This window comes from Pongo pygmaeus, chromosome X (genome assembly GCF_028885625.2).
Source record: "Pongo pygmaeus isolate AG05252 chromosome X, NHGRI_mPonPyg2-v2.0_pri, whole genome shotgun sequence".
NCBI classification, from domain to species: Eukaryota; Metazoa; Chordata; class Mammalia; order Primates; family Hominidae; genus Pongo; species Pongo pygmaeus.
In genome coordinates, this window is record NC_072396.2 from 138937488 (window position 1) to 138954602 (window position 17115).

Genomic DNA, 17115 nt, shown 5'->3' on the forward strand with positions numbered 1-17115 from the left:
ACATGCATGTTTGCAATTTTAACAGGTATTGCTATGTCATTTTCAAAAGAAGCTATGCCAATTAATACTCTCACCAACAAGAGTGCTTATTTCCCCTCAGCATATTATCAGGCTTAAGTTTTGCCAGTGTGGGTGGGAGAACAGTAGAATCACATTGTTTTAGTGTTTGTTTCTCACATAGGTATAATTTTACACTTTATAGCCTTCTCTTCTATAAATTGTCTATTTGTGTTCATTCTCCATTTTCCTATGGGTTCTTATTGTTGGAGCCCAATATATAAAAGGGGGTATTTGTTACAGAACCTCTTCAGTTTTGGTTCATATCATGCCTGGGTTTTTACCCTTTCTACGGATGTTAAAAAAATTCTCTATTTTCTTCCAGTCCACTTATGGCTTTATTTTTTACATTTAGATTTTAATCCGTCTGGAATTTATTTTTGTGTATGCTGTGAGGTAGGGACCATACTTTTATTTTTTCCCAAATGGGTTACTAGTTGGCCAAACATCATTTATTGAATAATTCATCTTTTCCCTACTGACTCGAAATACCATCTTTATTGTATACTAAATCCTCATATAGTTCTGGGTCTGTTTCTGGGCTCTACTTTGTTCATTTACTGTGCTGGTACTGCACCGTTGTAATTGCTGTGGCTTTGTGGTATGGTATGGCTTGCTCTCTGCTAGGGCAAGTCGAAGCTCTTTTGTTCACCTGCTCTTTCACCCAAATTTTCTGTCCTGAATCCAGCACAGCCAAATTATGGTCGTTGTCACCACCAACTACAGTGTGTTGAGCATTTCCCATTGAATCTCCTGTAAGGGTTTTATTGGATTCTGTGATAGCGGTAAAATGGGAGCCTAAGAGGTATTCCTTAAAGGACTACTAATCAGACCTGGTTTCCCAGACGATGCTGAAGATGACTGGGCCTGGGCTAGACTTTTGAGGGACATATCCTTGGGGTTGGGTGTGATATAGACCAGCCCTTAAAATTTGCTTGACTCATGGGAATCATACAGGGCCAGAACCAGACACCTGTCATGCTAATAACTTCCCTCACAATTCAGAAATCACTGTGATTGAAGATGGGTGGCTGTTATAATACTGCCCATTTAAAAATGGATGTAACCTATTTTTTAGGACTCTCAAAAACATCAAATCAGTAATGGCCAATTAGGACTTTTTAATTTTTACTAATCTCTACTTGAAAGTTTTCTAGTCATTCATTTCAGGAAACCTAATTCTTATAATTCATATCATTTAGAATATCATAATGCTATGGACATTAGATAGCTAACTTCTCAAATCTTCTAGTTCTCATTTAATTTGAAGTTTGTGTGTGTACATAAGGATATACATATACATATGTGTGTGTATATATATCTATAGTTTTTTTTTTTCTAACTAGAATGACCAGTCAACAGGGGACATAAAAGTAATTGGTGGAGATGATCTCTCAACTTTAACTGGAAAGGTATGTATCTTGAAAGGGAAGGAAAAAAAAGCACTTCATACCAAGAGTCAATTAGTAACAGTGTGCTTTCAATCAATCACTAAGAGATAGTTTACATAGTATAACTAAATGGGTTATTTAACCCTTGGAAGCAGTCTAGGTTAATTATCGTTCCCTAGGTCATGTAGTAAAAAGACAGTAGAATCCAACATTAACCTTAAATGTCCATATTGTCAAGTACTGCTGTCTGCCTCTGTGGGACTCTAATTTGGGATCCTTCAAAAAACATTGATGGGGGAAAAGATAGCCTTTTTTTAAAAAAAAAAACTATGTGAGTCTATGTGAGGTAGACTCACATAGTTTCCTAAAAGATAGCAAAGCAGTATCATGTAGTGGCTGAAAGTGTGAGTTCCGGAGCCTGACAACTGATTCAAAGCCTGGCTTAGTACTTCCTAACTCTGACCTTGGGCAAGTTACTTAACCTCTCTGTGTCCCATATGTGATTAGGGTGAGGTTAATAATAGCAGCCATAGAGTTAAGAGGATTAAGTGCTATAATGCAAGTAGAGCTCTTACAACAGTTTCTGGTAAATAAATGCACTCAATAAATTCAGACATACTATTATTTTAAGAAATCTCAAAGAGTTTTCTTAGTACCTTAAAATTCTCCTAGTGTGGACCATTGGTTTTGGTATATTGTGCTTCCATGTAGTTTAATATCAAGTTGTTTTTAGATTTCCCTTTTAATTTCTTTGTTGACCCATTGGTTGTTCAGGAGCATGCTGTTTACCTGAAAATAATGGAGATATTAAGGTATTTGAATATTTATCTTCTAGTACATTGAAAAACTTTTTGAGAGTAACCAATAATAAATGATGGAATGCTACTGCTTTTTTTTTTGACGCTGCCAGTTATTGTTTATTTACACTATGCCAAATATAAAGGCATTAATCTCATAAAAGTTTCACAACAATCCTGTGAGGGAGACGATATCCCCATTTTACAGAACAGGAAATTAAGACTTAGTAAGGTTAAAAGACTTGCCCGAAGTCACAGAACCAGTAAGTGGTAGAGCTTGAATTTGAATACAGACCTGACTCTAAAGTTCTTTTCTTTCTTTAGATTTTAGTGTTCATTGCTTACTTGAATGAGTATCTATAAGAAAACGTTAACATGTAAAACTTCTGTGAAATTATCTTGTCCCATGTCAGGGTCATGTCAAACTAATGTCCTCCTCAGCATCTTTGGAAAACTTCAGAGGAGAAATTAGCTTTGCCCCTCCTGTTCATTTCATATACCACTGTTAGACCTGTCCTTCCCTTTCAGTATGCTTTGTCCATATATAGAAGCTGTTGAAGCCATTACTTGTCTGGTCAGTTTTTAGTGCTGGAATGGACCTAGCCTTTTAGGCCTTCTGAGATTTAGTTTGATCTCGTCTTTCCCACCTAATGGCTCTGTTCTACTACATAGATTTGATCTGAAACAGTTCTCTGTTTCTAAAATAACTTTCTTTTCATGATAGTCACAGTAAAGTACATTTATTATGGAAAAATCAATAAGTATAAATTGAGTGAAAGTTATTTCTTGGTGGTAAGATTATGGGATTATTTGAACTTTCTGTTTCATTTTATTTTATTTATTTATTTATTTATTTTTGTGATGGAGTCTCACTCTGCTGCCCAGGCTGGAGTGCAGTGGTACGATCTTGGCTCACTGCAACCTCCACTTCCCAGTTCAAGTGATTCTCCTGCCTCAGACTGCCGAGTAGCTGGGATTACAGGCACACGCCACCATGCCCAGCTAATTTTTTTATCTTTAGTAGAGACAGGGTTTCACCATGTTGACCAGGCTGATCTCCAACTCCTGATCTCAGGTATCCACCTGCCTCAGCCTCCCAAAGTACTGGGATTACAGGTGTGAACCACCCTGCCTGGCCTCATTTTGTCTTTTGGGGGCATTTTTGTGTGCAGATATATCTGTATATAAATATTTTTCCCTCTTTTCCCCAGTTAGTATTTGAGCAGATGAACTTTGGACCCCAGATACCTGTATTCAAGTCTCTAATACCACTTCTTGGCTATTTTCATTTTATCAAATGGCCTCTTATCCTCATTTTTCTTTTTTATTAAGTAGAGATGTAACTACTTGATATAATTCAAAAACTCAATAATGGCATTCTTTTATTTTTTAGACTCTAGTGTCTGTACTCCTTGTACCATGCTGGGATTCATTTGAACAATTGCATGGCTTTTTTAGTGTATTATTAAATTTGCAATTTACTTAGAATTTACTGGGATCTCGTACAAATGGGAAAAAACATAATTGTGTTACTCATTTGCTGTGTGCCTTTGGATTGACCCTATTTTTTGTATTTATTTTCTCCCCATATCCTGAGTTCCACTTTGAATAAAAAGTAATTTTTTCCTGCCTGTAAAATAGGCTACCAATAGGCTGCAGTTGTCTATAGTAGCTGCTTCACTGAGGAGAGCTCAGCATGAGAGAAATAGTATGAATTGCTTGCCACAAGTTATGGGCTAGCCTTACTTCATTCTGTACTTGGACCTGTTTAGGCTTCTAAGAGATCTTACCTCCAACAATAAGCTGCTTTGAGACATGAAAAGGTGGAAGCTTTACTTGGTTATAACTTTACTTTTAATATCTAGAACAGTGAGTCTTCAAACTTGTATTTGCATGCCCAATTTATAAAAAGTTTCCTGAGCATTTACCCCTAATATATGCATTTTAAATTATATATGATTTATGGTAATAATATTATATATGTTACAAAATACATACAAAAATATAGATTAAACAAGGTGAGGTAAAAAATTTAAAAGTTCTAATCTTTCTTGCAAACCAGTGGATCTTTTGTGCCTTGCTCTGGTAAACACTATCTTAGAAGAATATATAGAACATTAAAATCTTAATGCTATAGTTATATGACAGAGTATGATGAGAGCTACAGATAAACAATACATCATGAATCTTCTTGTGGCAATGTTTATAACCATTATGTGAAGTGCTGCCTCATTCTTATAACTAGCATAAGAACAGATAGGACTTTCTCGATTTTGAGGAGTAATTATTAGATGGTATTTTCTCTTAAGGACTCTTCCAGCTATAAAATTCTTAAATGTAGAAAGCGAAGTGAGGGTTTATGGTGAGAGGAAGCATTGGTGTCATGTTTTAGTGTAGTCCAAGAATATGGACACATCCAGAAAATGCAGATCAAGTTTAGCCTAATGAGAAAATATATTTTGGAGTCCATATGGTAAATTAAATTATGTGATTTTTGAGTTATTATACAAATATAATTCTTAGAATGTTAGAGTCAGGAGACTATAAGAGACCAACTGCTTCAAGTTTCATTTAACACGTGGGAAACTAAGGCCAGAGAAATTTCAAGACTTGCCCAAGATTAGACCTCTTGTTAAGTAATGAAAGTGTTTTAAAAACAGGTGGGTCAAATTCTGTTTTTAAAATTTCCATTATGATGAAAATTTCAGTACTACAGGCTTCCAAATCCCAGCAGATGGCCCACTTGTTTAAAGGAGAGCATCTAAAAACAAGAGTTTGGATAAATTCCTTAGGGTTGTTATGATGTGATTTGACTTATAATTGGAAATACCGTTTTATTCATTGTACTGATTTTCATTTCTCTTTTTCTTCTAGAATGTCTTGATTGTGGAAGTAAGTTCACATTTACTTTTAATATAACATTTATGACTTTTCTAACTTAGTATGCACCATCCTAAAGGTAAGCCAGGGGAAGAAATTCCTCTGCATCAGTTTTAATGGTGGGCTTGTGTTCTAAAGGAGTGAGACTGGTTTTTTGTAAAGACTACTTAGTAATTTGTTTTTACCAATAATGGAATGGTATACTTCCTACCTCTCTTTTTTTGGTTTGAAATATTTTCTTTCTAAACATAACTCTCTCTCTATTTATCTATATATGATATATACATGTATATCTTATATTTTATGTGTATATATATATATATCTTGCTTAGATTTTGTCTTATGTAATATTTGGTACATAAAAAATAATATTTATAATTTATAGACTATTTTCCATTTGTTATTATGTGCTAAAGTATTTTGTATCTTAGCACGGAGAGGCTAAGCAGTTTCCTAGGGTTACCAGCTAGTAAGCTAAGGGAAACCTTTACTTCCTTTAGCTTAGTGGTTCTCAAAATGTGGTTCCCTAGACCAAAAGTATTAATATCAGACAAGAACCTACCGAATCAAAGTATCTGTGATGAGGCCCAGCAAGCTATGCTTTAACAAGTCTCCGAGTGATTCTGATGCATGCTAAAGTTTAGGAGCCCTTGTTTTTACTCATAAGTCACTTTCTCGTTAAGGCCTTCCCTGGCCATCCTATATAAAATCTCATGTTTTCACGCCGTCAACTTCCTATTCCTCCTCAATACTTTTATTTTCCTGATCACTTATCACTGTCTAACAGCCTCTCTCTCTATATATAGATATAGATATAGATATAGATATAGATATAGATATAGATATAGATATAGATTTATATCTATATAGATATGTAGATATAGATATAGATTTATATCTATATAGATATATAGATACATAGATATATGCAGCATTGTGCAATCATTATCACGTTCAATTTTAAAACATTTTCATTGCCCCACAAAGAAACCCAATCCCCTTAGCCATCACTCCCCATTTCCCCTTCCCCCAGCACCTAGCAAACTGATCATCTACCTACTTGCTATCTATAAGATTTGCCTATTCTGGACATTCTGTATAAATAGAATCATACAATATGTGGCCTTTTGTATCTGGCTTCTCTCACTTAGCTTAATGTTTTCAAGGTTCATTCATGTTGTGGAGTATATCTGCACTCATTTCCTTTTTATTGCCAAATTGTGTGGATAGACAGGTGTTCCTCAACTGTGTCCTGATAAACCCATCTGAAGTTGAAAATATCATAAGTTGAAAATGGATTTACTACTTTGATAAATCTATCCTAAAGTCAAAAAAATCTCATGTTGAACCATCGTAAGTTGGATACCATCTGAATTACATTTTTGTTATCCATTCATTGGTTGACAGACGTTAGGTTGTTTCCACTGTTTGCTCCTTATTTCTCGTACTTGAAACGTCCTTATTCCCTCCCTTCTTATCCCATGTTTAAGTCATTTAAGGCCCAGCTCAAACGTCACCTCCACAAAACCTTCCTTGATACCCCTTTCCTCCTCAATTCACTTGGACCTTTTGCATTTAATTTTAATTTTTATTTTTTTTAAGACAGAGTCTCACTCTGTCACCAGGCTGGAGTGCAGTGGTATGATCTCAGCTCACTGTAACCTCTGCCTCCCAGGTTCAAGGAATTCTCATGCCTCAGCCTCCCAAGTAGCTGGGACTACAGGTGTGCGCCACCATGCCTGGCTAATTGTGTGTGTGTGTGTATATGTGTGTGTGTATATATATATATATATACACATATATAAATATATATACATATATATGCACATACATATATATGTATGTTTTTGTTTTTTTTTTTTAAGTAAAGACAGGGTTTTGCCATGTTGGCCAGGCTGATCTGGCCTCAAGCCATCCTCCCACCTCGGCCTCCCAAAGTGCTGGTATTATAGGCATGAGCCACTGCGCCTGGCCTGCGTTTAATTTTAATTATAAAATATTTTGAACTCAGAAAAAAGGGTATGCTCAATACCTGCGTACCCACCACAAAGTATTAACATTTTGCCATATTTGCTTCTGATCTTTTTTTTAAGAAATTAAAGATCACAATACAACTAAAGCCCCATTTCTTTCCCTTCATTCCCAGAAGTATGACAATTATCCTTAAAGTTGATATATATCATTCCCATGCATGTTTTTTATACTTCCCTAGTATAAGTTAGCTGTATCCTCTGCTCAGGGGCTCATCAAGCTGAATCAAGGGACTCACGATCCTCTTCAAAGTTCCTTCAGGTTGTTGGCAGAATTTAGTTCCTTGTGAGTGTAGGACTGAGGGCCCGTTTTCTCACTGGCTGCTGGCCAGGGGTTGCTCTCAGATATTTAAAGGCTCATGCCCTAGCCCATGACAGTCTCACAACATGGCAGCTGACTTCTTCAAAACCAGCAGGAGAATCTTGCTCTAGTCTACCACATAACTTAATCACAGGAGCGGCTATCCCGTTATTTTCACAGATCCTGGTCACATTCAAGGGGAGGGAACCCTTCCGGGTGTGTACACCAGGAGGCAGGAATTTTTTTTTCTTTTTCTTTTTTGTTAAAAAGTCTTAAAGTCTTTTATCACTAAAGGAGGCAGGAATTTTGAGAGCCATCAGAATTCTGCCTATCACAGCCCAGAAATCTGCATTTTTCACAAGTCTCCAGCCATGATGTTTCTGATGGCTCACACTGCTTTATTCCATTTTTAAAGAGTATTTTTATTGAAAAGCATTAGGGTTATGGTTTAAAAAATATTTTCCCTAACAAAGATGGGTTTGTTTAGAGTCCTACTTTTGACTAAATAGCTGAGATTCACTTTTATGTAAAGTCATTTTATAGCCTTATTAATTTGGGTGCCTTTAAAAATGGTATAAAGCAGTGTTTCTCAAGTGTAGTCTGTTAGCCACCTATATTGGAGAGTTGGGAGGAGAGAGTCTCTATCTTGAATTTATGGGAAAAATTCTAAAATACTTTTTATAATGAAGGACAACATCATAACTCCCTAATAAAATGTGCATGTATATATTTAAATTTGCTGTCATTGACCCTGCACCTACACAATCCAGTCCTGGGGGCTGGCATTCTTACTGCTTGCTGAGGGCCAGATGATTTATAGATTCCAGAATATCTCTGTGTGGATTTTGGTGAGAATTACTGCACTGAAAAGAATGGCAGTATTGCAGTTATACATGGGGGTTTTAGTACTTTATGTTCATATAATGACTCTGAATTTAAAGCTATGCAATGTCTTCTTTTTTGAAAGGATATAATTGACACTGGCAAAACAATGCAGACTTTGCTTTCCTTGGTCAGGCAGTATAATCCAAAGATGGTCAAGGTCGCAAGGTATGTATGACATTTTGACATAGAATATTTTCCTCATTTGAAGGGGGATTAAGGATAAATGTTTTCAACTGTCGTTTTATCTTCAAAAAGTAATGTAATCTCATATAAGACTTAAGATATAATCCTTTTAAATAATTTTGTCACGTGTTAATAAAGCTCATAATTACAGTCACTTCCTTGCCTAATATTAACATTTGGTTTTTCAGCATGCTAATTATATCAGTTTGTCCTGAGTAGCATGGCAGAGGATTTTGGGCCCTCTTACAAAATTAGGAATAAGGATTCCAAGGTGAGGAAGTGATAGGAAGGGGTGGGCCCTGAAGATCTGGACCTCCTGGAATTGAGTGATGTATGCTGCATCTTCTTTGTGTCTGTAGTGAAATTTTATAATGCCTGCTTCCTTTTTTATTAAGTCAGCCTCACCACCTTCCCTTACCTATGCTGTTTGACTTTTGCTTTCATAGTTCTACCTGTGTTTATTTCTCATTTTAGTTTCATCTCTCAACAACTCTGGGGTGGCATTATTATTCCCACTTTTCAGATAAGGTTACTGAGGCATAGGGAATTGCCCAAAGGTACAGAGCTAGTCAGCTATAGAGATGAGATCTGAACCCAGGGAACCTGGCTCACAGTTTATGCTTTTGCTACCTTAAGTTTTTAATAGAGTGACATCAAACAAACATTTAAGAATATGTTTTTCTTTTCCTTTTACAATTTTATTAAAAACATTAAGTCTCTGATCAATCTTCAGTTTTTATGTAGGGGTCAGGTAATGTTCTAACTTCTGTTTTTTTCCTAAGTGATTAACAGGTTTTTAATAAGCCCTTTTTAAAAAATCACGATATCTGTCGAGCATCTTTGAATCAGAGTAAGCCTTCTAGTAAGTCATATGTCAGCAGTTTGACTGGGCTTTTCTAATATCCAGTTCAAGTGTTTATCAGTGAGTTTTTCTTTTAAATAGATTTGGGACAGGTACTATGAGAGTATATAAGTGATACGTTATAGGACACTAAGTAGTATCATATGAAATGGCAAAAACCGCAATCACTTTTGCACCAACCGAATAGAAACTAATCAGTGCACTTGCTTATTTTTCTACATGCTCTTTAGGGTTTTAAATGTCAACCTACTGTGGCATAGACTTTAATCCTCCGGGTATTCTTTTGTTGTTCTTTCCTGGTATATGCTGTGGAATTGAGATAGACTGGTTCGTGAGTGAGAGATTTTGTGTTGCCACAGGTAGGACATGCTCAAAGAATACTTGGGTCATTTCTTGACCCAAGTCATCTATTCACCATAGTTTTGTAGCACTGATCTTGCATACATTTCATGTATCTTCCTTGAACTCCACGTCAGTGCTGCTTATATGATACTCAGAAATTAAACACTAAGGAATAAGATTGTCAGGTAGGATTGAGTTTTGGAGGGTCACAAATCTTGTAATGTCTAATATTTCCGCTCTCCCTGCTGAGAATTAGTTTTGGCTTCCTTGGAGGTGATATCGCCTCTGTTGAGAATAAGTGGCCTACTGTGATCACACCACTGCACTCCAGCCTGAGTGACAGAGTGAGACCCTGTCTCAAAAAAAATAAAAATAAAAATAAAGAATGCATGGCCTAGATGACTTCTAAGGTTCTTCCCACCCAGTTCCAGTTTTCATGTTCTAGGCAGAGCAGTAAAGTGAGAAACACATGGACTTGGGAGTTTAGTCTGGCATTTCACTGCCACTTAATCTGAGCGACTATTCCATATTTAATCTCTCTGAATGTATTTACTCATCTTTAAAGGGGAATGATTATTAACATCTTTTTCTCAGGGAAACTATGTGAGTCAAGGAGATAATATATTTGAAAATCTTTTTAACTACAAAGCACTGTTTCACTGTTGGTTATAATGTGATTGATCTCATTATAGTGAGCAGCTGCTTAATTGCGTTTTAGAATGTAGAGAAGATAGTAATATTTTTCACATTATATATGTAGCTGGTTCTGGAACTGTAAACATACTCCTTTTTTACGGAGATCTGAGTCACGTACCATAAAATTCACTCTTTTAAAGTTGTGCAATCCAGTGGTTTTTGATATATTCAGAGTTGTGCATCTGCTACCACTATTTCATTTTGGAACCCAAAGAAACCTTGTACTCATTAGCAGTCATTCTCCCTTCTCCCAGCCCCTGGCAACTACTAATCTACTTTCTACAGAAAATCCGTACAGATTTGTGTATTATGGACTTCCCATATAAATGGACTCATGCAATAGCCTGTGTTCTTTCACTTAGCGTAGTGTTTTCAAGGTTCATCCAGGTTGGGGCATGTATCAGTACTTCATCCCTTGTTTTGGCTGAATAATATTTCATTGTACAAATATATCACATTTTGCTTATCCATCTGTTGGTGAACATTTGAGTTTCTACCTGTTGGCTTTTATGAATAATGTTGATTTGAATGTTTGTGTACAAGTATGAATACCTATTTTCAGGTCTCTTGAGTATATAATTGGTAGGTCATATAGTAACTCTGTGTTTAACATTTTGAGGAATTGCCCGACTATTTAACAAGGTATATGTACTATTTTACACCAGTAACATATGAGGGTTCCAATATCTCCACATCCTTGACAACACTTGTTACTGTCCTTTTTATTGTAACCATCCTAGTGGCTGTGATGTGGTATCTCATTGTGGTTTTGATTTGTGTTTCTCTGATGCTGATGATGTTGAACATGTTTTCATCTGCTTATTGGCCATTTACGTATATCTTCTTAAGAGCGGTTACCCATTTACAGTATGGAAAATGCTTCAGATGCAACTCTAGTCATGCCTTAGAGATGGAGCTTTATTAAACATTCAGATCTCTAGGCATATGAAGTGCTGAGTTCTCTTGAACTCCTAATACAGATTGCACTGAGTTCAGTGATACCTTTTCTGGAGCATTCCTGAGTTCAGGTAGAGAGAAGGGTTTTTGCTGTGATTGGCTTGTTATGTTCTTTCTAAATGGAAATAGAATTGAAGTGTCTCTTCTATCCATTTATTGGAAGAGTCATGAGGGACATAATTAGATGATCCCTTGGAGTCTCCGGCTTAGGTCAGTGGTTATCTACTTAGGCTGCACATTGGAATCACCTGAGAGTTAAAAAGCAGGATAACCACTGCCTGTGTCTCATCTCCAGCAATTCTGATGTAATTGGTCAGGGCTGTGGCCTGAGTATCTGAGTTCTGTTTTTTTAAAGCTCCCAGGTGATTCTGATGTGCAGTCCAGGTTGAGATCACTTTGGGCCCTTTCCAGCTCTTTAAACATATATATTTATCTAGGAAGGTATGAAAGCATAAGTTTTGTTGAGACTGCCTTTAACATCTATAAAGGCTTTCAAAGCAGCTTCTATAGTATTTTTAAATGGCTGAATATTTTTCAACAGGCAGCATTTGGGTTATAAAATTAGCTTTTGGTAGAGTTGACTTATACCACCTCCAGCTTTTGTTCTCAAAAATAAATACTCGTTCTTTTGGCACACTAGTTGTTTTACCCTAAGGTTCCTCTTTGTAAGCCAGTTATTAAAAGTTGTGATGCAGCCAGGGCGAAGTGGTACACATCTGTAGTCCCAGCTACTCGGCAGGCTGAGGTGGGAGGATCGCTAGAGCCCAAGAAGTCAAGGCTGCAGTGAACTGTGATTACACCACTGCACTGCAGCCTGGGCCACAGAGCGAGACTCATCTCTTTAAAAAGAAGAATGCTGTGAGGCCAGGCACAGTGGCTCATGCCTGTGATCCCAGCACTTTGGGAGGCCGAGGTGGACAGATCACCTGAGGTTGGGAGTTCGAGACCAGCCTGACCAACATGGAGAAACCCTATCTCTACTAAAAAACAAAATTAGCCGGGCGTGGTGGCGCATGCCTGTAATCCCAGCTACTCGGCAGGCTGAGGCAGGAGAATCACTTGAACCCAGGAGGCAGAGGTTGTGGTGAGTTGGGCAAGCCATTGCACTCCAGCCTGGGCAACAAGAGCAAAACTCCATCTCAAAAAAAAAAAAAAAAAGAAAAGAATGTTGTGGCCAGGCGCGGTGGCTCACGCCTGTAATCCCAGCACTTTGGGAGACCGAGGTGGGCGGATCACGAGGTCAGGAGATCAAGACCATCCTGGCTAACACAGTAAAACCCCGTCTCTACTAAATACAAAAAAAAAAAAATAGCCGGGCGTGCTGGCGGGTGCCTGTAGTCCCAGCTACTCAGGAGGCTGAGGCGGGAGAATGGCATGAACCCGGGAGGCGGAGCTTGCAGTTAGCGGAGATCGCACCACTGCACTCCAGCCTGGGCAACAGAGCGAGATTCCGTCTTAAAAAAAAAAAAAAAGAAAAGAATGTTGTGATAAAAGGTGATGCTTACCTCTCCCACACCCTTTTACAGTTTAGGGATTGTATTTCCAAGGTTTCTGGACTGAGAGCCCTTTTCATCTTTGTTCATTGACACTCTGTACCCATTCATCCTCCTTATTAGCTCCCCTTCAATGGACACATGGGTAGTCAGGGTGCAGGTCTCAGAACTGTCCTTCAGGTTCCAGGTGATCAACCAAGGGCCTTGTCTGTAGTGTCAACTCATTGCTGCCCCTTCCTAGTAATCCCCATAATTTAGCTCTCCATTTCATAGTCTTTCCTTGGGTGTGTTAAAAGTGACCATGGTACACTCAGCACGGATGAAATGAAACAGTGTTTAGAAACATTAATCTTCTCTTTTGTAATGCCCTGTAGTCTCTCTGTATGTTATATGTCACATTTTGTAATTAACAGCTTGCTGGTGAAAAGGACCCCACGAAGTGTTGGATATAAACCAGACTGTAAGTGAATTACTTTTTTTGTCGATCATTTAACCATCTTTTAACCTAAAAGAGTTTTATGTGAAATGGCTTATAATTGCTTAGAGAATATTTGTAGAGAGGCACATTTGCCAGTATTAGATTTAAAAGTGATGTTTTCTTTATCTAAATGATGAATTATGATTCTTTTTAGTTGTTGGATTTGAAATTCCAGACAAGTTTGTTGTAGGATATGCCCTTGACTATAATGAATACTTCAGGGATTTGAATGTAAGTAATTGCTTCTTTTTCTCACTCATTTTTCAAAACCCACATAAAAATTTAGGAAAGAGAATTGTTTTCTCCTTCCAGCACCTCATAATTTGAACAGACTGATGGTTCCCATTAGTCACATAAAGCTGTAGTCTAGTACAGACGTCCTTAGAACTGGAACCTGGCCATGCTAGGGTGACACTTCTTGTTGGCTGAAATAGTTGAACAGCTTTAATATACAATAATTGTTGCATGATTATTTCAGATGATAAATGTGGTCATAAGTAAGAAGTAAATGATCGAGTTTAGTCTTTTAATTCACTGTCCCTTGAATACCTGCCTCTTACTCTGGAGGCAGAAGTCCCATGGATGTGTTTATGAACATGGTTGAGGAAGATTTAGGAAGACTGCAACAGCACACTACCTAAAGCAGGTTTTTTACTCCATCTTTTTTTGCCACTTACACTGGCCTCCCACTTTGATATGCTTAAAATTCTCTCCTTGATTTGTCTTTCAAAACTACATATTGAGGCTGGTTGCAGTGGCTCACGCCTGTAATCCTAGCACTTTGGGAGGCCAAGGCAGGCAGATCACCTGAGGTCAGGAATTCGAGACCAGCCTGGCAAACATGATGAAACCCCACCTTTACTAAAAATACAAAAATTAGCCAGGTGTAGTGGTGCATGCCTGTAACCCAGCTACCTGGGAGGCTGAGGCAGGAGAATCACTGGAACCCAGGAGGCAGAGGCTGCAGTGAGCCAAGATCATGCCACTGCACTCCAGCCTGGGTGACAGAGCAAGACTCTGTCTCAAAACAAAACAAAAGAACAAAAAACTACGTATTAAGACAAGAAACAGACTGGGCGCAGTGGCTCACGCCTGTAATCCCAGCACTTTGGGAGGCTGAGGCGGGCGGATCACGAGGTCAGGAGATCGAGACCATCCTGGCTAACACGGTGAAACCCCGTCTCTACTGAAAAATAGAAAAAAATAGCTGGGCGTGGTGGCGGGCGCCTGTAGTCTCAGCTACTCGGGAGGCTGAGGCAGGAGAATGGCATGAACCTGGGAGGCAGAGCTTGCAGTGAGCCGAGATTGTGCCACTGCACTCCAGTCTGGGTGACAGAGCGAGACTCCATCTCAAAAAAAAAAAAAAAGACAAGAAACAAATTAAACTGATGTGATAGACTACTGCTTTCTTTTCAAAAGATACACTCCCCAAAAGTTACTGATCTAAGTTACAGTAGTACTATCTCTGTTTGTTTAGTAAGAACCCTGACAACTAATAGTGTTCTTAATATGTAAAATGCTGTTCTTGCCTTTCATTTCAGAATATACTTTTTAAATGTGAATTTCTGGATTTTTTTTTTATAGCATGTTTGTGTCATTAGTGAAACTGGAAAAGCAAAATACAAAGCCTAAGATGAGAGTTCAAGTTGAGTTTGGAAACATCTGGAGTCCTATTGACATCGCCAGTAAAATTATCAATGTTCTAGTTCTGTGGCCATCTGCTTAGTAGAGCTTTTTGCATGTATCTTCTAAGAATTTTATCTGTTTTGTACTTTAGAAATGTCAGTTGCTGCATTCCTAAACTGTTTATTTGCACTATGAGCCTATAGACTATCAGTTCCCTTTGGGTGGATTGTTGTTTAACTTGTAAATGAAAAAATTCTCTTAAACCACACCACTATTGAGTGAAACATTGAACTCGTATCTGTAAGAAATAAAGAGAAGATATATTAGTTTTTTAATTGGTATTTTAATTTTTATATATGCAGGAAAGAACAGAAGTGATTGAATATTGTTAATTATACCACCGTGTGTTTAGAAAAGTAAGAAGCAGTCAATTTTCACATCAAAGATAGCATCTAAGAAGTTTTGTTCTGTCCTGTAATTATTTTAGTAGTGTTTCAGTAATGTTGACTGTATTTTCCAACTTGTTCAAATTATTACCAGTGAATCTTTGTCAGCAGTTCCTTTTAAATGCAAATCAATAAATTCCCAAAAATTTACCGCTTTATGAATTCTTCAATTTAAAAATCCTTAAAATAAGACCTGTCTCTTTAAAAAAAATCTATGCACAGTTATCATTTCTCTACAAATTAACCTAGTTTAGTTTTCTGTTGGTTCCATTTTCCTTGTTTGTAAGTTTTAGTAGCTAGTTTAATTGTAATCTTAATGATTATGTGGTAGAATGGGTTGGTGGAGCTACAAAAATTCCTAGCTACTTCAGAGACATTAAATTTCAGACACGTGGTACACTTTATATTACATTTTACTATGCTAAAATAACACGGCTTTCTTTTGGAATTCTGTTCAGTTTTTCAGATTGTAATCTCAGCTACATCTCAACAGATTGTTCTCAGATATGTTCTATTACCTTCTTTGTGTAGATAGTGCTTTATTGACTAAGAACAATGACAACAACACCTTTTGTTTTCTGGGAGCAGGAGAAAAGTTTTAAGCCAAAACTCTTAATTGCTTATCTGCTTCATGTGAGGTATGAACTATCAACCTTAGGAGCCATCTAGCTTACACGTGTTCCTTAAAAAGTTTGCTGTAGGCTGGGCACAGTGGCTCATACCTGTAGTCCCAGCACTTTTGGGAGCCCAGGGTGGGGGGTCACTTGAGCTCAGGAGTTCAAGACCAGCCTGGGCAACATGGCAAACACCATCTCTACAAAAATACAAAAAAAAAAAGCTGGGTGTGGTGGCACACAACTATAGTCCCAGCTACTTGGGAGGCTGAGGTGGGAGGATTGCTTGAGCTTGGGAGGTCAAGGCTGCAGTGAGCCTTGACAGTGCCACTACACTCCAGCCTGGGCGACAGAGTGAGACCCTGTCTCAAAAAAAAGAGTTTGCTGTAATTCCCTGCAACAAAGTAGGAGACTCAAACTAAATAATTTTCTATAGTCCTAGAACTTCTTAGTTTACAAAACATTTTTACTTCTGTTATCTCATTTGATTTTCATACCCATGTAAGGTTGAGGTAGGTGTTACCACATGTGAGTGCAACATCCAGAATTCCTGAATCCCCTTCTTCCCCTAAAATGTCAGCCCGCTGAGGTCCAGTTGGCTACCCTCTTGAATACTGCATCCAGCTTCCCACTGCTGAACCTCTTTACTCTTTTTTTTTCAGTTGCACTTACCACCTTCTAGTAAGTTGAACCATATGAAATTACCATTTTTGTAGGTAAAAAATGGCCGGTGATAGGCAGTTTGGTGTCGTATAACCTAATAACATGTTATATAATTTACATGAATGACACAAATGGTGAGTTGCTATGTCCTGGAGGAGTCAGCTTCAGACTCTAGCTAAATGATTGTATAATCTTGCAGCTCTCCCCTAAGTGAGGAGGCAATGTTGAAAGTCCCATGTCTTATCAGAACCAGGGAGGCAGATGAGAAACTGCCTTATGGCAGCTTCCACAACATAGGGAGGTGGGTGACAAATGGCCTTGGGACAGCTTCTTTCCAAGACTGGTTATGTTACAGTGTTCCTGGGAGGATCACATGGCATTCCTCCGAGATGGGTCAGACTGCTGTTGACCTTG

At 37.9% G+C, this 17115-nt stretch overlaps 1 protein-coding gene across 1 annotated transcript in view; it reads left to right on the top strand.

Moving 5' to 3' along the window:
• The window catches only part of HPRT1 (hypoxanthine phosphoribosyltransferase 1), a 40457-nt gene extending 24883 nt beyond the window's left edge, over positions 1 to 15574 (top strand). The window contains exons 4-9 of the mRNA XM_054472189.1: positions 1404 to 1469; positions 5120 to 5137; positions 8424 to 8506; positions 13288 to 13334; positions 13507 to 13583; positions 14937 to 15574. Of these exons, the coding sequence (XP_054328164.1) occupies positions 1404 to 1469; positions 5120 to 5137; positions 8424 to 8506; positions 13288 to 13334; positions 13507 to 13583; positions 14937 to 14984 (339 nt within the window). The 3' untranslated portion in view covers positions 14985 to 15574. The remainder of the gene's footprint in view (positions 1 to 1403; positions 1470 to 5119; positions 5138 to 8423; positions 8507 to 13287; positions 13335 to 13506; positions 13584 to 14936) is intronic.
• Positions 15575 to 17115: the final 1541 nt, after the last annotated feature.